Here is a 20,961-nt window from a genome sequence, read left to right as displayed (position 1 = left end):
AATGTATGCTAGGAATTTTCTTGATGTTGTGTGTTGCCAACACACATTTTCACCATGTGAATGTGACTGCCTAATATGTAGGATTGTCAGTGGCTCAGTGAGAGAATGCCTAGTGCTGGTGTTTTTTAGGTTGAGAGTTCAAATCCCCGGTAGTGCTTTAGGCTCTAGCTCGAATACAATTGGTTATTGAAGATTCACACCATTGAACAGCACCTGAATGACATCAGGCAATCAACATACACAGTCATTAGTTGCCAAGAATCAGAATGCTGAGACACTCTGACACTTAGGGGAACTTCTTTGTTTACTATTTTTCCTTCATCATTAAGTCTATCATATTTATATTTCATCCATTAGTGTTCTTCTCTGCAAATGTCTAATTGCCCCAGAATTTCAAAAAGATTTCAGGTGTACTCTTTCAGGAAAGCCCTTCAATTTTATTGTCAAATGTATGCTTGGAGTTTTTCTTGTGTGTTTACCAACACACATTTTCACCATGTGAATGTGAACATTCACACTCATCAGTTACCAAGAAATTCTCTCCAAAATCCCTTCTAAAATAATCTGGCATGATCTTGCAGAAGAACTTTTCTATATTTAATACAAGTAATGAAACCCCATTGTTCTGAATGTTTTAATTAATATGGGGAATCGTGTCTGTCACATCAACCACTTAAAATGTCAAGTGGTGTAACCACCATTTAAGGAGCAATTTTGTATTATGCCAGAGGATCATGTGACAGGAAACTATGTCATAGAGAAGGACCCTTCAAGACCCCAACTGCTATGAGTCAAGGTTAGCAACTCTCTTAAAGTAACATAATAGTGTTTTTAGGCCATGGCCAGGCAAGCTTAGGTAACATGTCAAATGGTATGACCTTTTGAAAATGTTTATAAATCATAATAATCATAAAATATTCAATTTAATGTAAAAACTGTGTTTGGATATTCACATAAAGGTGAGGTGTGTACATAGTTGTCCATAATAATGCCTGCAAATTTTGCTTTTAAATAGAAATGTCAAATGGTGTAACCGGTTACACCATTTGACTCTTTTCTGTTTGAGACCAGTTTGGTCAGATTCAGGGCCAAGAGTATGTAATTTTAGGTGCCAATTATATTATTTTTATAATTTAAATAGTGACTAACTGTTTAGCATGAACAATAGCTTTAAAAGGGTTTAATTATTTTGAAATGTCAAAGCTTTTCATTTTAAATTTAAACTTCCATAATTATTTTTTTATATTTTATTATGATGTATGTAAACAGTATGTTCAAATTATAAATAAATAATATAATTACATTTATTATATATAAAATGTACCTCTTGTCCCCCAATGGATACCACTTACAAGCAAGGAAAACTTGTCTCGCCACAGAGTGCAAGTGAACGCAGATCCTGCTGTTGGTTGGTTGTTAAGAAATGATCATACTCACTCTTATTCTCTCTCACACACACTTTAGGCCCTATTTTAGCAATTTAAAATGCATGGTCACTAGCGAATAGCGTAAATACATTCAGGGGTTTGTCCAGTCCACATTTGGGGTGATCTTGTTTTCTTATGTTTCTTAATTAGTCATGGGTGTGTTTTGGGCTTAACATCCTTTAAACCAATGAGGCGGACATCTGTCATTCCCTTTAACAGCAAGCAGGGCAACATCAAACAGCACATCAGTATTTTGATAGTCAGCGGTGTATTTGAAGGAATCTGCTTGCACGCAAGACCGTTTGGAACAGGTATTCCACTAAGCCATTCTTTACTAAAACCTAGCAGAGTATAGGCTACACACATCTGCACTTGTCTATTAATTGAACTATAGGCAAAGTGAAACTAACTTTACCGTGGTGTCATAGTCAACGACAAAACAGTTATACACAGTTAATTACTTTCACTATTGACTGACAATGGGTTACTAGCAAAAACTTAGCCTGAAAAAAGCTTCCCCCTATAATGTTCGAATGACTGAATAAATAACCTAAGGACATTTATTCTGCAGAGGAATTGCTGCTTACATCTCGTGACAGTGCGTCTTCAGTTGTGTTTCATATGCACCTTTCACTATAGACCAGACTTTTCTTGGTCAGTGGCGTAATCATTTTTAGATGTAAGATAGCGATTTTTAGATCATGTGCCAGACCACACCTTATGTCGGTAATTTCCACACCCCTGGGCGCATTATTTAATAAAATTGAAGTGTAAGGAAAAAACTTTGCGTCAGAATAATAATACACTTTGCACCAGGTTTTGCATCGCGAAAATAGGGCCATTTATCTCACTCTCTTTGAAAATAATAGGTATAGACTGAAATTGTATGAGAACTGATCTGAAATCAAATAGAACACAAGTTTCTTCATTGATGTTATGAAATGATATCTGATATGGAATATGATGAATGACATGAACACATATCAAAATATCCAACTCAGTTTACCTTGATACCTATTTTCTGTGTCATTTCTTGTCCTATTGCTATAAACCAGACATGTCAAAGTCAAGGCCCGAATGAATTATCTACGGCCCCCGGGATGATATTTGATTAGTATTAGAACCAGCCCGCAGGCCACAGCCGCCAGCTGCTGTTTTGCACGCACCAATACTCCATTCCCCACAATGCAACGGTAGCCCACGAACTCACTGCGGCGCCGCAAGTGGGCCTCGGCTTCATTATTCATCAGTATTCAGTCAGGGCAGATGTCAACTTTCAGCTACCCCCCTCCCCAGTGTTGTGCCTGAACGCGTTCATTGAACGAAAGTTCATGAACTCGTTGATATTTTGAGGAACGTGACAGATTTCTACAGAGCCTTCCACGCAAACCTATTGGAAGGCTATTTAATTATGAAACGACATGTAATAGAATGACGTGGATTTATGCAACTTCCATATAAAACAGAGCACAGACTATATAAAACACTGTTTGGCATTAAGTATTAAAGTCAGCCAAAAGCTATTAATTAGTCTTAGTTAAAGATATCCAGATCAGTGATTTATGCATGATCTGATCCGCCATTTACCATTCACAAAAGCTGGTATTGTGTTTCCTGAATCCTTACATTCAGGCATTCAAATTAAATGTAATTAAATAGCATATAAATATTCTATCAGTGTATGATGCTTGCATTAGGGAAACATCCCAAAACAACGGCACTGCTGTTGTTTTGAGAAGTATTTCTCATGCAAGCATCATGCAACAATGCAAAAACAATGAAACTATTGTAGGCCTAATTATATTTTACATTAGTAAAGCAGTACTCTGATGTGCATGTTTTCACAAACTTTTGTGAACAATCTTAGCACTTTAAACATTGACTGTTTTGAAGTGCATGTATAGCAATATAGTATAAAAATAATAATAATTGTGATATCATTATGATAATTTGATGGGGGGTGGGAGGAGGGGGTGGGTTCATGTAGGTGGGCCCTATGACCCCAAAGTATGCCTTGACTGGGCCTCAGATCAGAGAAGTTTGAGAAAGGCTGATGTAGACGACAAAGCAGCAAGGAGGCATCATATGATCATTTCAACAAGTTTTATGACAAGGTCGGTGAGGATGGGAAAAATCGTACATTTCTGTGCAAACTTTGCCTGCACTTCAGTCACAGTCATTATTCATTTAATCATTAAATAAAATACAGTACACGTCTTGGTTCAATAGGTTACGTGCAGTCATCTAATGTATTTTGACATCCCTGCTATAAACGTTTTATGGTCAATTGGTGTAACCAGTATTTTGTGGATATGGATAATGATTTAAAAATCTACTTCACTGCAATAATGGTTGTTTAAACCATTTTTACTCAAATGGTCAAACAATAGACATAAAACAAGATGTTTATATCATATGGTCTTGCTCAGTACAATGAAAAACCCATATAATTTAAATTTAGAAATAAATATAATAAAACATATTCTCATAGGATATTACAAAATAAACTAATAATTTCAGGAGAGCAATTGCATGAACTCTAGGTGTGACATATTAGATATTTTCCATTAGATCATTTTTGTGGTTACACCATTTGAAAATTGAACAGGCTGTTAGTTCTATCTTTTGTTAAATTAAATTAAATAATATGAATACAACAGAAATACAAAGTATACACTCAGGCATGTTTTGTTTTAAAGGTTTTAACATATTTTTAAATTTCTCATCTTACCAACCCTTATATGTCACTGACCCATATATTATTATTATTATTATTATTATTATTATTATATTGTTTCTCATTTTCGAATGTACACTTAAATCTGCACAAAGTCTTTGAGGTAAAAGGGCTGTGGAGAAATTGCAGGATTGTTTGGCTCTGCCACCTAACCACGCCCAGTTTACCTGCTGGAAAACCCTGGAGCAGGGGCTCAGACCAGGATAAATTGTTTGCTCGCCCTCAGTTCACTCTTTTGTTCATCTGAACCCAGCACTCCAGTGTGTCCTGCTTTGTGTGCGTCTTTGAGTTAACGTAAGTCATCACTTTAATGACCCTCACTATGACTTTTGTGTTGTTTATCAGTTTGTAGAGTTGCTCTGCCATCATGTGTAAAGTTAAGGTCTTTGTTTGTTGGTTTCCCATGTGAGAGATGCATGTGAGAGATGATTAGATGATGTTTGTTGACTTGGGATGTCAAGTATTGTTTAGTTGTACCTTATATAGCCATATGATTTCAGTTTATTGTTGTGAGTTGGGATCTGTACTGATTTACCCCATTTCACTGATTACTCCATTTTCTGTTTGTTTCCTCTTTGATGCAGCACACATACAAGTAAAGAACAGATTAATTGAAACTCAAATAAAGTTAACTTGTGTTGCACCGAAATCTGCCATCTCCGTGTCATCACTCCATACCATTGAGCCTTCTGACCGAGACTCTGCCTGCTCGCCACACACTCACTCTACCTTAACCCACATCGCACCCTACAGTTCCTTCAGTTGGGTTGTGGAGGTTAGCATACTAGAATAGAATACTGTTAGAATACTGTTGGGTTGTGGAGGTTAGCACACTATAACGTTACAGCACAGGGTAATCCTAATTTTATGGATCAAATTTATTCCAATCCAACTCAAAAGTTTTGAACAACACAAAGGTTTTATCCTGATCAAAACCAAGAATGGATTATGTGATCTAATCCAATTTCAGGATCCTTGTTTCCCTTTGAACAACAATTTTCAAGATTTGAAATCCAATAGCCGAAATCCGTTAACTGAAATCCGATAACTGAAATCCGATAACCGAAATCCAATCCAATCCAATTTTTTTTAACAATTGGGCCCAAACAATCGAAACATATGTAAACTAAAAAGCTATGCTACCTCATGTTCATTTTGCTCGGACCCCGTTAAATCACCGCTTGCGGTTATATTTATTATTATTACAGTGCATGAAAATGCACTGTACTGTTCTTCCAAGGCAACAACATCAACAACAACTTATTATTATTATTCCGCTTACCACTTTTTCCGTACGCAATTTCTCTTAAACAGTTTAACTTAGAAACTTCGTTCAAACTTTGTAACGTAGGTCTTCAAACGGACCAAGCTGCTAGGTCTTTTCAACTTTGAAACTTTTATACTTTTTAAACTATTAAAGAAAAACTTTTTAAAAATCCCTATAGACTTAACATTGCCGATTGTGACATCATAATACGGCCGTTAAGCAATTAGAATCCTATGGCAGGTGTTCAGGCCACCTGCAGCCTCAGGCTTTAAGCATACAATCTGGGTCAATTAAGACTACACATCCTATTCAACTGTTTCCTCTGCCCAAAACTGTTTCAAAATAAAAGTCCTCAATACAATAATCCACTGTTAAACAATGTAACCCATTAAACTACTGAACTTTTTACATTCAACTTTTAAACGGTCTACTTTTAAACTATCATTAAACTATCTATCTATTAAACTAGCTGTCTATCAACAACTTTTAAACTATCTACATTCAACTTTTAAACTATATACATTCACTAGCTGTCTATCAACAACTTTTAACTTGTCATCAACTACGTCAACACTTTTCATCAACTATGACTCCTACCCACTGTAGCTAGTTAGCATGGTTAACAAAGTTAGCATGTTAGCATTGCTAGCATTGTTAGCATTTTTAGCAAAACTGCTAAAAATGATTAGCTAGGTTAGCTAAGTCACATGGTTAGCATAGTTAGCATGTTAGCATGCTAGTTAGCATAACAACTAAAAATGATTAGCTAGGTTAGCATAGTTAGCATGTTAACATTGTTAGCATTGCTAGCATGCTAGTTAGCATAGTTAGCATAACTACTAAAAATGATTAGCTAGGTTAGCTAAGTCACATGGTTAGCATAGTTAGCATGTTAACATTGTTAGCATGTTAGTTAGCATAGTTAGCATAACTATTAAAAATGATAAGCTTGGTTAGCTAAGTCACATGGTTAACATACATGTTAGCATTGCTAGCATAGTTAACATGTTTAGCAAAACTGCTAGAAAATGTTAGTTAAGTTAGCTAAGTAGCATAACTGCTAGCAAACATTAGAGCCATTCCAACTTTCAGTTATCGTCAAATATCTACCTATACACAGCCATTAAACTATTTGAATATCAACATTCATTAAACTGCTAGAAAACGTTAGCTAAGTAGCATGGTTAGCAGGTTAGCATTGCTAGCACTACTATAAAACATTAGCTAAGTAGCATGGTTAGCATAGTTAAAAATCTTAGCATAACTACTAGCAAACATTAGAGCCATTCCAACTTTCAGTTATCATCAAATATCTACCTATACACAGCCATTAAACTATTTGAATATCAACATTCATTAAACTTCCAGTCTGTCAACAACTTTTAAACTATTTACCTTCAACTTTTAAACGGTCTACTTTTAAACAATCATTAAACTATCTATTAAACTAGCTGTCTATCAACAACTTTTAAACTATCTACTGTCTATCAACAACTTGTAAACTATCTACATTCAGCTCTACTTTTAAACTATCAACTTTTATTAAGCTATGCAACCACCATGTCTATCCTAGCATCACCGTAGTAACCATCTCTGTATTATCTGTTTTAACTATACATGATATTTTACATCACAACTTTAGCATTTTCATGCACTGGTAATTCCTTGGAATTGCATTTCTAGTTATTATTATTATCATAACCTTTTCTTTTTACCTTTTCAAGAATTAATGCGACTCTAACCGCTTAACGTACAGACATGTTGAAATAACCGTTCTGAAGGTCTGGAGTGGGGCAAGAGTTATTTTTTCAGATTTTTAAAAAAGTTTATACTTTTTGACAAATAAGGGATTAAAAATGTTAAAAAGCTAATTTTCCCCCCTTAGACTTCAAAGGCTGTGATGTCATGCTGTGGCAGCTGTGCTTGTTAAGCTCCCAGAGTAGTTCCCGGGCTAATTAGAACACTGCCACAGGTGTCACCTGTGAAATCAACTGTCTTAGCTTCTAATGCATACAATCTGGTGCTCCCTAAAACTACACATCCTGTTTAAGTGTTTCCCGTGTGTCAAAATAAAAGTCACAGCCATATCTCATGCTTTGCGCATTATATCTCCAGAACGGTTTGACGCATGTGCTTCAAATTTGGTACAAGTGTTTGTATGGACTCAAAGATGAAGTGAGTTGATGTTGGAGGTCAAAGGTCAAAGGTCAAGTCAATGAACACTCTGAGTGCAATGTCTCAAGAATGCCTTGACATACATGCCTGAAATTTGGTATGAGTATTTGTATGGATTCAAAGATGAAGTAAATTGATGTTGGAGGTCAAAGGTCAAATGTCAAGGTGAAAAACACCTTGAGTGTTATATCTCAAGAACGCCTTGACACACAAGGTCTATTGGTACGAGGGTTTGTATGAACTCAAAGATTAAGTGATTTAATGTTTTTTTTCCCCCACCAACTTTAGCAGCTTTCCATCCACTATTGTAATTCCTCTGGCATTACATTCTAGTTGATAGATTATTCTCGTTGGTTCGTGTTAGTTCGTGTTGGTTCGTGTCTTTCGTTTGATTTCATTCAAAAGTTTTTCTGTGGTTGCTGTGGAGACGCAGGGGTCGCGCTCTGATTGGCCAGCTGGCTTTTAGAAGTTAACCCTTAATGCACCGGGCTACACACAGAATTAACAATGTCCTCTTTTTGCCAGACGATGCAGACATCTGGCCTACAGATTAGGGTTGGGCGAATGAAGCCCCATGAGGATTTGGAAGGTTCTTCCTGATTGTATCGTAAGTGTTTTCGAAGTGTCAAAGCATCGAATACAAAACAATGACATCTGGTGGTTAGCAGACATAACGGCGGCTCTCATTAGCGATTAAACAATCACAGACGAAGCCACATGCCGACCAAATGGCCCTTCTCTGACACTGGTAAAACAAAGCGGAGAGACAACGTGTTCTGTTCCCTTGTGAGTAAAAACTATTAGGCCTACAGTCATTGGAATAAACATTATAGTTTTGATATGCTTCTAGTATACCGCACGCGCGACCGCGGTTTAAATCCCGCCATGTTCATAATTGCCATGAGTTAGCATTATTTGATATTGCATGCTTCTCTATTGTGGTTGTGTTTAATACTTCATTTGATGTTTTGCAAAAACTAATGGCAAAATAACGTAGGCTAATTGCTGTAGATGACCACAGTAGTGTCAGATAACAGAAAACATATAAAGGGCATTGTGAAAACATGGGTCATTGTGTACAATGGGGATTGTGAAGTGCTTGTGTAGCGCTACAATTTTAGAAGGGTGCTTGTGCAACAAAACATATGTGTTGGGGACTTTAAGGTTTATCGAACCCGTAACGCTTTAGGGGTTTGATACAAGCACCGGTGCCCCTGTGTCAAATGTCCCATTTAAACTTTTCAGTGACGTCCGAAGCTTCGTACGTCATCAGTCACGTGACCTTACAACTTTGATACGCGCTCCTATACATTGTGCCGAAGCAGATTGCTTCGCAGAAGTGATACGAGCTTCGGTGCCTCGGTGTCAGACTTCCCATCCCTACTACAGATCCTTTGTAAGATGGTACTGGGATTATTTAGGGAAAAAGGTCTGAGTTGTTGTTTCGGCTTGTGTTGTCCTGGGTATCCGAAGGGACAACACATAAAACATATTCGTTGGCTGTGATGATTCTATAACATTGCTCATTGATTGCGCTGGGCAATAGGTGGAGCCATCAGGTATTATTGTGGAGATGTCACTTTCATCCTCCTCCTCCTCTTGATCAACCCGAGGTCTTCTAGCTGGCCTTGGATGATAAGGCTTGATGGGAGTAGAGGTAGCAGGCCCCCATGCCCATGGTGTATCCGAAGTGCTTGTATCAATACTCATACTTGAGTACGTATTCTGTTTGGGTACCTAAAGTAAATAAATGTGTATTACTGTCAAGTTACAAGATACAAGCTTCGCTATCTCACACAAAACTGTACTGGCACAATGGAAACAAAAATATTTTAGTGACTGTGGTAAGGTGTATGATGTACTAAGTAGCACACCCACAAGATAACATTCAGTAATATCAATTATATCTGTTATGCAATTCATGGGTTTCATCAGGTCCATTTACACAGGTGTATTAATCAAGCACCATGCAGTCTGCATTCATAATCGAGGTACTTGATTTTATACACCTGTGGAAAGTGACCTGATGAAACCCATGAATTGACTTTCCCAAACATTGACGAGCACATAAGAACCTGTATTAGCCTACTAGAAAAAGACTTCTAGAAACTAACTAGCACAACAATAAAAGTTAGATCACAAACCTTTGCTTCTAACGACCTAATGTAGGCTAGAAAGCTGTGTAGCCCGACATGAGGATGTGCTCTGGAAGACATACAAAACACTAAGTAAACAGCAAGTAATCAAACAAAACATCATTGTAGGCCAATGTAATAATGGCAAGAAGACATAAATTAGACTGAAGTGTAAATACCTGGGCTCTAGTGATAGCAACTTAGCCTAATAGTGCACGGCTATTGTGTTTTTGATTTTCCCTGTTTAGACTAGAACAATACCCGTCCTTAGTTGAGCATAAGATATTGTTGCCAATATTATTATTTGTGGTATAATGCTTAGGTTAGAAGATTATAGGTTCAACAAGCTAAATCTCTGGGTAGTGTGGTCATACAGTTTTTTATGAGTGTAGCTACACCAGGCACGTAACTGAAGCATTCCGTTCGCGTTGCGTCTTCTGCAACAATTAGCTTCCAATTGGCCTAATCAATGGAAGTACCTACACCTGGCACGTGGCCTGTAGGTTTCGTTAAAAAAAATAGACCATTCCTCTAATGTATTTTACCAGAGCCCTTCCTATTAGACATTCTCTGATTTTACACGTCGCAAACAGAACACTTCAGTTACGTGCCTGGTGTAGCTTCCTGTAATATAGGCTAGCCTAAGCCTAGCTTGTGCCCTTTTCATGCATGCTAACGTGAAGAATATGAACATGCTATTTTGTAACAGTCGTTAGGTGGAAAAGTTTGTTTGTACTTACAGCCTGTGAGCTGGTGGTCGATCGTTGTGACGTTACAGGTCCAGGTTTTCAGAACATCGATGCAAAATCACTTTCTAACTGTAGGCAGGCACAGTGAGTGTGGTTGAAATGATTGGAACACAGAGCTAATGTTGCACTATACTTCGGTGGTGGTGTTCCAACGATAAATTCCAACCATTTCATCCTCAACTCTTCTTTCTAAGGCAAGACATGCAACATTGATGTGTTATTGCCACAAATAACACAGGCACGAATTTGCTCGGCTATGTTAGCAACTTGCTGTTAGCTCCTACTAGCTGCAGAGAGACAATCTCCTGGCCAAAATCTTCCTGTCTTCCTGTGGGCGGTCACAAGCCAAAGTGGGCGAGGCCATGAATAATTGTTTTCCCTGCGGCGTCACAGGGAAGGGCTTTTTCTGATTCGCTTCTTTTTTCCGTGTATTTTCTTTCATTGGCTAATGCGGGCAATGGGGGTAGAAGATAATTTTCACGTGCAGCATGCATATGCAACTTGGAGTGAGCAATAGTATTTCGAAAGGAACAAGTATTAAACGGTTTCTCGGTGAATGAGACCTTTAAAACGAGACATTGAGAACTTTTAAAAAGCACTGGTAGTTTATTTACAAGACGATTTATACAGACAGTACCTTCAAGAAGTTTACCGTTCGCCGCCATCTTGAAGTTAGTCACGATAAGTCGAAGCGACAAGTACGAATGAACAGGTATGATAAGGGATCAGATTCCAAAAATAATTCAGTGGAAATGCATGGATTCCGGTTGTTTCCAGTAGCAGCAACTGGAATCCATGCATTTCCACTGAATTATTTTTTTTCGGTATCACACTTTAGGTCAATATCACACCGGAATTCTCCTTTAACCACACTGCTGACTTGCTTCACCTAGATTTCTAACCTCACTGTGGTAATTTGCAGCCAGTGGCCCAAGTAGGTCTTGAAAAGGACACTTGATGAATGAATGAACTTCACACTTTATGAGATATTAACATAAATCAAGCTTATTTTCCCCCATAGACTTTGCATTGGCACTATGACATCACAATGGACTAATCAAACTGATTTGCACCTGTATCAACTGCCAGCTGCTCAACTAGGCCAACTCTCTCAATGGGCTTTTCTCAAAGTCAAGGATGGGTCCTTTAAATGTGTTTTTACTCTTCTTAGAGCATGAAAAAAACAAATATTCACTTTTCCAAAAATATGATTCTTTCAGAAAGTTACAGACATGTCCACTACACTGGACTACATGCGCTTAAACACTCAACATAACCATAATAAACTTAATGGAAGAATGAATCAAATTGAATTTTATCATAAATCCATGAACAGTTATTTCATTTTATGCTTTGAAAAGCATTTAACTATACTTTCACAGACTTCAACGTTCTATAGACCTATTATTTAGGCCGAAATAAGAGAGCAAACAGCGCTCACAACTGAGCTTCCATCTAAGCTTTCAAAAACGTCTCTAAAAGGAACAAACATACTCCATACTTCTTCAAGGATGCAGGACTGGTAAACCAGGTCATTAAACATGCATTATGTTTTCAGCAACAAGAACAGTCAGTCTCTGCATCACTGAATATCTATATCTCCAAAAATTCTCCGCTTCTCCAAACATTTTTCTTTTCAAATGAGCCTCAGTGTATGCTCAGTTCATCAATCCTAGGCTATATGAAAATTGGCAAAGCATCCAGGGCAGAGTGCCACATGGTATTTGGTCTTCCATGTACATGCAGCATCGTGGCATCTGTTTGCATTTTTGACCTGGGTGAGCTTGGGCCAATGATTTGCTGTGCTGAACCTGACCTCACTGGGTACTTTGGTCACTGTTCTGCGCTTTGCTGGAGGTGGGGTCCCACTGGGTCTCCCTCTTCTGTTTTGCTGGAGGGACCCAGCATTTATCAGTGCACAGGCCACAGAAGCTTTGAAGATCAGGAGATTCATCTTTTCCAATCCAGACATTAGGTAGAGGCGCCATGCATTAACAACGGTCACATCCAGAAAATGAAAAAACACTCGGATGTACCATCGCTTGTTTCTACGTCTGTGGGGATACATTGCCACACACTGGTCAACAAGATCCACCCCACCCATGTGTTGATTGTAAAGGGCCACCGAGAAGGGTCTTTGGACGCTGATCATTGTTTTTTCTTTCTTCAGCCATCCTTTGGCCGTGTCTTCAGGGGACTGACCAGCACAGGTTGACGCCAGGTGGATGACTGAACTGTCAAGCCAACGTGTGATAGTGATGTTTCCATTTGTGCTGACAACAGAGCAAGCTCCTCTGCCCTCTTGTGTCAGTTGTTTTTCACTCTTGAGTTTTTGACTTGCTCCTTTCACTCTGTTTGCTCTGCGTGTTCCTGTGCCATAAATGCCTAGGTCTTTCAAGGCTTCAAGGAGAGGAATGCTGGAAAAGAAATTATCAAAAAACACCTTGTGGTTCTTGTGTTTTATGTCATCACAAAGGCGCATCACTAGATGCCATTCCCAAACCACTGCTGTGACCCCTATTTGCTGAGCCCTGGTACACTTCAAATCTATACACATAACCTGAGGACCCTGCCCTCACCCACACTTTCACTCCCCAGGGCTTGGGCTTTTTTGGTATGTATTGCTTGATCGACAGTTGGCCTTTGAAGGGAATCATCTGCTCATCAATTGAGTGGAATTCTTCAGGGTCTGCTGTCGCCAGGAATGTTTTCTGAAGTGTACTTAGCACTGGTCTTACTTTGAAGAGCCTATCCGTGTTTTCTGGCTCGTAAGTATAGTTATCCACAAAGTGGAGATAACTCAGAATTTGCTCAAATCTGTTTACAGACATGGCATCTGCAATTATTCCTAGACGAAGACCATCCTCACTGGACCAGTACATTCGTGCCCTAGGATATCGAATGTACCCCATGATCATGTTGATCCCTAGAAAAATGTGCATTTCTTCACTTGTCACTGCCAGATTTTCTTTCCCTTTCTGCAGAGCATACATGTTGGTGTTGTGCACTGTCTGTTGGTCACCTCTATTAACGATTTGTGGCTCCCCCATTGTTTACATGTGTTGAATTGAAGTCAATGGGAGCCGTAAATCGTTAATAGAAGTGACCAAAGAATTTCTCCGGATAGCGTGACTGTGGTGGCTGGTAGGGAGACAGTTGATAAGTGTTCTTTACAGTCTTCTGTAATAAACTCCGGGTTCGCTAACTAGGTTGTTGGTGCTTTGTTTTATGTGTAGAGGCCCAAAGCAAGCTACCAACGAGGTTTGGTGCTGTTTTGAACAATATTACTGGTTAAACAAATGCTATTTGGGAAGCATTTAGCTTACTGCCCATAGCTACTCCACTGTTTGCGATTTGGGGCTATAGCATATACCAGGTCAAGCTCTGTAGTGGTTGATCAACGAAAATTACTGTGTCCACGTCTTATTTGATGTGTTTTAATGCAGAAAAACACCCTTGTGTCAATTTTCGCTGGAATTACACTTTAAACTACTCAACTATTTAACTATTCAGCCATTCCAACTGTCAGTGGTCATCAACTATGACTCCTGCCAACTGTTTCCTCTGCCCACAACTGTTTCCAAATAAAAGTTTGTTTTGCATTTTCATGCACTGGTAATTCCTCGGAATTACATTTTCTAGTTATTCTGTATTATTTGTGCCTTTCCAGATATGCAAACTGTCAATGCCATTGGCACTAATGCACTGCCATTTGACGCGAGAAAGAAACAAACTTGAGGAAGCATAGACAAACATTTAGCATGAGAAAAGCATGTGTGGGGAGTGAGGTGCGCATTTTCGCTGTCATTTTTGAAACAGTCAGACATGCACATGCACAGATATCGTAAATTTAATTGCAAAATTCCTTGCTATTTTGTTTCAAACACTATGCTACCCTTAAACAGTAACGCTACCGTTTACTTCTGGTCTTCACCTAGACATCACACCCTCTTCTGAATAGACTGTTCAGGATTGGTTGGTGATTGTATGATGCGCGTTGTTCACGTTGTTACTGAGCATGAGGGGGAGAGAGATAGGGATGTGAAACGCCAAACGCCAAAGCAAGTGTTGCCGCTTAAAACAATGAAATACGGTACTCAATATTTGCGATATAACACTTTAACCCTTAGAACCCGATTGACGCAAAGTGCGTCATAAAACACACCCTTTCTTCTCTGTTACATTGCTCCGGAACCGTTTATCGCAGCGAGATGAAACCTTTATTGCGTGACAGAGCAGAAGTGGGGCTTTCCAACGAGACTACACACTTGTCTGTACGATCAAGTATGAAAATTAAGAAAAATCATGAAATTAAATCAAATTGCACCATATTTACAGTCTATACTCTGTTCACCTGCGCACCCATTACTCCCGTTTGAATTACTCGCGAACCCGTGATCGCATAGATATGGCAAGCATATCAGATGAAAAAAGAGACTCAGGTCTATCCATTGGTACCATGTATATCGATCCTTCTGGCTTATGAAAACAGACGAAGTGACTGCAAAATAATAACGTCATGTACACAAACCAACGCTGCACACCCATTACTCTGGTTTGAATTACTCGCGCACCCATGATCTGATAGATATGCCAGATGAAAGAGGAGACTCAGAGCTATCATTTGATACCAAGTACATCCTTCTGGGTTATAAAACAGACGAAGTGACAGCAAAATAATAACTTCATATAGCTGAACTTACCCCACGTTTTTTCTGTTTTTGTGGCAAAGCATGTTTATAATCCAACGCTATCGTGTGTTTCTCTATGGCAAAGCATGTTCATATTCCGGTTTTGAGATCCTAGCAAATTCCTGCATGGCATCCAATTCAAGGCTCACATTGCATCCCAATTTGTTCAACAAAGAAACACCATTTTTGGCTTTACTTTGTTCATGGCAATGCAGTAAAAAGTTGAGAATCATTATGAGTGCATACACCATATGCAGGCAGGCTAACACGCAACCTCGGGTCAAGTCAGGTCAGATCAGTTCGTGTCACAGATATGGAGCGCAGAAAGGTAATTTTTCATCACTAAATAAAAAATGGTATTTATAAATCACACACCACATATTTTTGTAAATTGCTCAGCCCCAGAGTATCCCTCCAACATGGCAATTGTAATGCCCGATTCAGGACAGTCTGCCCTACAGACACATGAAATGCATGTAGAGCTATGAGCTTGCTGTGGTGAGATGCATGTTGAAATATAAGAATTTTTATAATACACATTTTATATTTTAATTCTTTAAAAATCATAATAAAATCAATGCTAGTACTAATACATGAAATGATCTGGATAGCCTAGACTAAAAAAACAATATATAATATGTGTGTGTGGCACTTACAATGACCAGAATAAATCCTTATGAATAAAGGTAGTGAAAATGCCCTAAAAACAGCTTAGGGTTCTAAGGGTTAATGTATCTCACATACAGCAAACTGTGATATATCAAGTATATTCAGTATATCGCCCAGCCCTAACTTGAGCCATTTATTAGTTATCCTATCTCGCACCTGTGTTCTTCTGTGTCTCTCTCTATTCAGCTGGATCTCTTCTCCCCCTCTCTCACTTTTTCATTCTTCACTTACTCTCTATTTTGTTCTCCATCCCTGTTTCAATTACTCTTACAATCTCTTTTCTGTTTTTCACACTGTCCATTTCAATCTAGCCTACCTTTTTCTCTTTTCTGACACTCAGTGCTCTTCTCATCTCTCCTCACTCTCTTCCAGGATTGTTCTGTATGCAATAACTTAAGAACGGTTTAAATTAGGAATATTGACCCTAGCAAACCTTAGCAATCACTTCAATTACTATAGCAACATCCCAGCAACCACTTTGCATGTTCTGGTATTTCCTTCAGAAAATGCTTCTCTAGTTGAGTTCACTCTTGATATTCTATATTGTTTTGTTGTTATGTTGTGGTATTATGCACAATGCTTTATTTGTTTAAATATGTTTAGTTGCTTTCACTGCCAGGCAAATTCTATGAACATGAACATGATTATACCTGTCTTTTCAGCACCATGTTGATCGAGTTTGTGGTGGTTCTAGCCTTGGGTATTGTAGCCTGTCTTGTGTTGCTAAAGAGAAAGACAGCTGTACTGAAGACAGAAGACGGCTGGTGGGGTGCTGGAGATGCACCTCTGGGGAATGAGGAAGAGAGTATTTCTACCTTCATGGTTGAAACATCCCAAAAAGAGATTGAGGTTAGAGGGGTTAAGCAAATTCTAGTTTTATATTTAACTTTTTATTATTATACATACCTGTGAATGGAATTGTGTATGGGGTCCCTCACACCAAGAATGATAGCTATAATAATAAAAAAAAAGGCTTTAGCTAATATGAATTGACAACATCCACACACAAAGTATAACGGTAATGAGATGAACGATATCATTAGGGATCACTTTCAAACTGATTTTGAGAACAATGACAGCTGACAGAGAAGCTGACTTCCCGTATTGTTGGTCAGTGTGGTTCTTGGTCTGAACATGTATGGCCATGCATACTGTGTGCATGATAAATTAGTAAAAGAAGCATGAGAAAAGTAATTATCATACTCATGTAAAAGGAGAAAGAGATGGGGTGGGATCGGGAAGTTACTAAATGTGGTATGGGCGCTATAGCCAGTTGCGCCACAGCGCCCCTAACTGTGATCTTAGGAATAGCATATTGTTGTTTGTACAAGCTGCGCCTCTGAGCTTTGTGCAATCGCAGCCCCTTACTCACTCCCCACAGCCTCTCCTTGCATGGTAACAACTGATAACCTGACATGCAACTTATAAGATGTGTAGTGTATGAGATGGGTACAGACTACAGAAGATTTTAGATGAGCGACCACAACATGTATTAAGTAGGCCCAGATTTCCCCCCTGGAATAGTTATCAGGTCCAGTTGGAACATCAGTGAATGGCCAAAAAAAGGACAAATCATGGGGGGTATACCAAACATTACTTGGGTGTTAGGGTAGCCTACTGCACATGTCATTGACAGTGAGTGGAAACTTCAGTCATTTGCATTTATCATGCTAAAAATCTGACACCAGGCACTACGCTGATGCCTGCGCCAAAGGGAAAATTATATGAAAAAAGAGAGACGTTGAATTTTAAAGTCTATAATGTTGGTTTGGCTCTTCATGTTTAAATGTGTATTTTTATCAGATTTTTGGCCGGTTTTCTCACACACATTTTGAGTATTCTCCAATAATCACATTTGCAAGTTCTCTTACATTCTTTATCATTATTTTGCAGGACTTGCACAGGAGAATAGATCAAACACGGCCTTTTCCTTCTTTGGAGGGCAGCCAATTTAATTATGGCTTCAACTCTAAAGTTCTACAGAAAGTTGTAACATACTGGAGAAATGTCTTTGACTGGAAGAAGCAAGTGGACAAAATAAACAAATACCCTCATTTTAAAACAAAAATTGAAGGTGTGTTGATTGTGAATGTGATTGTAAAAGTGTATTTGTGACCATTCTATAGTACAATGATAAAGTAGATTGTTTTTTTTTTGTTACTAAATGTCAGGTATCAGTGTCCACTATGTCCATGTGAAACCAAAGAGAAAAACAAATTGTGTACCCATAATCATGGTACATGGTTGGCCTGGCTCCTTCTATGAGTTCTATGGGATTATACCCCTTCTCACTGAGCCTGCCAACCTTGATGACATTGCCTTTGAGGTTATTTGTCCATCCATCCCAGGCTATGGATTTTCAGAGGCCCCACATAAAAAAGGTTAGTCATGAAAAGAGCTGATGTGCATGTTAGATTACATTTACAAATTTTCCAAACTAAAGTCATCATGAAAGTAACGTCATTCTATGGATTGTGGGTAGGGTTTGATTCTGTTTGTGCAGCCAGAATATTCCTCAAGCTGATGAAGAGGCTTGGTTTCAGTCAATTCTATGCACATGGTGGAGACTGGGGCTGGCTTATCACTACAAACATGGCACAGCTTGATCCCAAGTGAGTGTCTGTTACAGCTTTGAAACAAGATTGCTATTTCCAAACAAGTTCATTTGGAGTCGCAAGATTTGTCTAGGCAACCCTGACATGTTACTGCTGGGATGTTGTGGGTAGGATGACTGATGACCAAGGCAAAGAGACAGTCAATTACCAATGGCCCTTTACAAATAATATGTGTTTACATAAAACAATTAAGTCCTCAAAACCTTTCGAATTCAAATTTAAACTTTTCAAATGGTCTTGTCCATCAGAGCAGTCAAAGGCCTTCACCTGAATTTTGCACCGCCTGCTAAGCCTGATTTTCCAATGATACTGTCTTTGATGCTGGGTTGGCGATTCCCAAAGTTATTTGGCTTCACTGAGCATGACGTGAAACGGCTCTACCCCTGCATGGAGAAAATGGTTGTAGAGCCAGTGAAGGAGATGGGATACATGCATATCCAGGCTACCAAACCAGATACTGCAGGTGAGAGAAGCTGCTCTTTATAAAACAGGGAAAACCATGGTGGTCACTGGATGTTTTCCCTCATATCCCTCTTACCCAACTTGAGTTTATGTCTTACAGGAAGGGCATTGAATGATTCGCCAGTTGGTTTAGCTGCTTACATTCTAGAGAAGTTTTCCACATGGACAGATCTTGAGTTCAGGGACCTTGAGGATGGAGGACTAGAAAGGTAAATTATAATCAATAATTCAGCATCGCACAATTGAACAGCATCCTTACCCAAACAATTGTGTACAATTTTTGTTTTGTTAGGAAATTCTCCCTGGATGACCTTTTAACAAATGTAATGATCTATTGGACGACTGAGTCAATTATTTCATCCATGCGATTCTACAAGGAGAATTTTGGCCAGGGCTTGAATCAGCCGCATGCAAGGTACACAAGAAAAAAATATGGAATATAAATGGAAATGTATCACCAATTCCACTGTCCATAAGTATATTATTGAGTCTATACTGTCTTATTGATACATACTGTACTCATACTGTATACTCATGTTTTGTTGAGTTGTAAATTGAGTTGTAAATTTTGTTTTTTTTTTACTGTCAAAGTACTCCTAAGTCACCTTTGGGATATAGCCAATAAGGTGTATCCCGAAGATGATGTCTTGTGTCTTCCTTCAGAGAACCTATATTACGTTGGCAACTAGTGTTTTTAATAATTTGTTTCTCTTCCCACATCTGTAGTATACCAGTATATGTGCCCACTGCCCTGGCTTCTTTTCCCAACGAGCTGATGCACACTCCTAAGCTTTGGGCAAAACAAAAGTATCACAAACTAATTGCCTTCACCCCAATGGCTCGTGGTGGCCACTTCGCTGCCCTAGAGGAGCCAGAACTTATGATGCAGGACATTCAACATTTCATCAAGATCCTGGAGAAGAAGTAAATTCTAAATTCTTTTTTCAATTTACTTTAGCAGCCTAAACTTCTGTTTAGAACTTCTGTTCTGCACTGTACTTTACAATGAATGGTGCAAATATGTTTAACTTTCTCTCTGTTTGAGGTTGCACTGGAAATCTTAGAGAATGATTTTGAAAAGACTTTGATTATTGAATCATTATAAATACAAGGTGTACAGATGAAGTGCTTACACACAAAAACTTTCAGATTTTAAAACGTAGTGCATGCACATTCTATGATGACTTCCCCTTGTAAAGGTGAAGCAAACTATGTGAGAATTAATGTCACATGATTGCTTATGTAATTGAAAACAAAGGGGCAATTGGTCTGTCACTAGCATAGATGCTTCTTAATAAAATTACAATAACATTTAATGGTTTTATGTGATGCAAGAAATCACACTCTTGCCCTTCTATGCGTTTATTAGCTATTCCTGTTCGCCTTTGTTTAAAGCACATTGAATGACCTTTGTGTATGACATGTGCTATATAAATAAAGTTGTCTTGACTTGACATGGCTTCACAGGAATTTCTCACATCAGCTCCTGTGGCTTAATCTACAGCTTCAGTTTAGCTGTTGCTGTGTTTAAAGTATCCATCCATCCATCCATCCATCCACCCATTTAGTGAAATGAGATTGCACTTGCCACTGGTGATGTGCCACTTCTGGTTGTTGAAATACATGCTGAACTAAAATTTAACCAAAGATATGGACAGACATGCATCTTAAATTGTATTCTACTGCTGCTACCTAGCAAATAGCATTGTCATAGGACCTTGCCAATAACTGTTAATGACAAAATCACATAGTATGGCTTGTTACAGCTTGCGGTTGTGATGCCAATATGGTTGTAACAGCCCCTCTTTTCAGTGTCAGCCTCTGAGCGAAGCTTGCTTGAAATGTTTCTAGGGTTTAGAAACAGTCTGGGGTGAAATGGTTTGAGCAAATGGTTTGAGCAAATGGTCAGTTTAAGTCTTGAGGCATCGACTGTTGGTCGGAGAAGGTCCCTGGGAAGGAAATACAAACAGCTGACATTCCCTGTACAACCTGGAGCACAGCATTTTCTCCAGTGGTGTGCCATTTTTTATATTG

The 20,961-nt window shown here is 38.7% G+C and overlaps 1 protein-coding gene across 3 annotated transcripts in view; it reads left to right on the top strand.

Moving 5' to 3' along the window:
- The window catches only part of ephx1 (epoxide hydrolase 1, microsomal (xenobiotic)), a 40,868-nt gene extending 20,487 nt beyond the window's left edge, over positions 1-20,381 (top strand). For all 3 annotated transcript variants that reach the window (XM_042095030.1, XM_042095032.1, XM_042095031.1), the window contains 8 exons: positions 16,513-16,699; positions 17,744-17,924; positions 18,022-18,231; positions 18,333-18,462; positions 18,714-18,928; positions 19,028-19,136; positions 19,220-19,342; positions 19,654-20,381. In XM_042095030.1, the coding sequence (XP_041950964.1) occupies positions 16,517-16,699; positions 17,744-17,924; positions 18,022-18,231; positions 18,333-18,462; positions 18,714-18,928; positions 19,028-19,136; positions 19,220-19,342; positions 19,654-19,855 (1,353 nt within the window). In that variant the 5' untranslated portion in view covers positions 16,513-16,516 and the 3' untranslated portion in view covers positions 19,856-20,381. The remainder of the gene's footprint in view (positions 1-16,512; positions 16,700-17,743; positions 17,925-18,021; positions 18,232-18,332; positions 18,463-18,713; positions 18,929-19,027; positions 19,137-19,219; positions 19,343-19,653) is intronic.
- Positions 20,382-20,961: the final 580 nt, after the last annotated feature.

This window comes from Alosa sapidissima, chromosome 6 (genome assembly GCF_018492685.1).
Source record: "Alosa sapidissima isolate fAloSap1 chromosome 6, fAloSap1.pri, whole genome shotgun sequence".
Lineage (NCBI taxonomy): Eukaryota > Metazoa > Chordata > Actinopteri > Clupeiformes > Clupeidae > Alosa > Alosa sapidissima.
The sequence above is the reverse complement of the archived record's forward strand: the minus strand, read 5'-3'. Positions and strand labels throughout refer to the sequence as shown.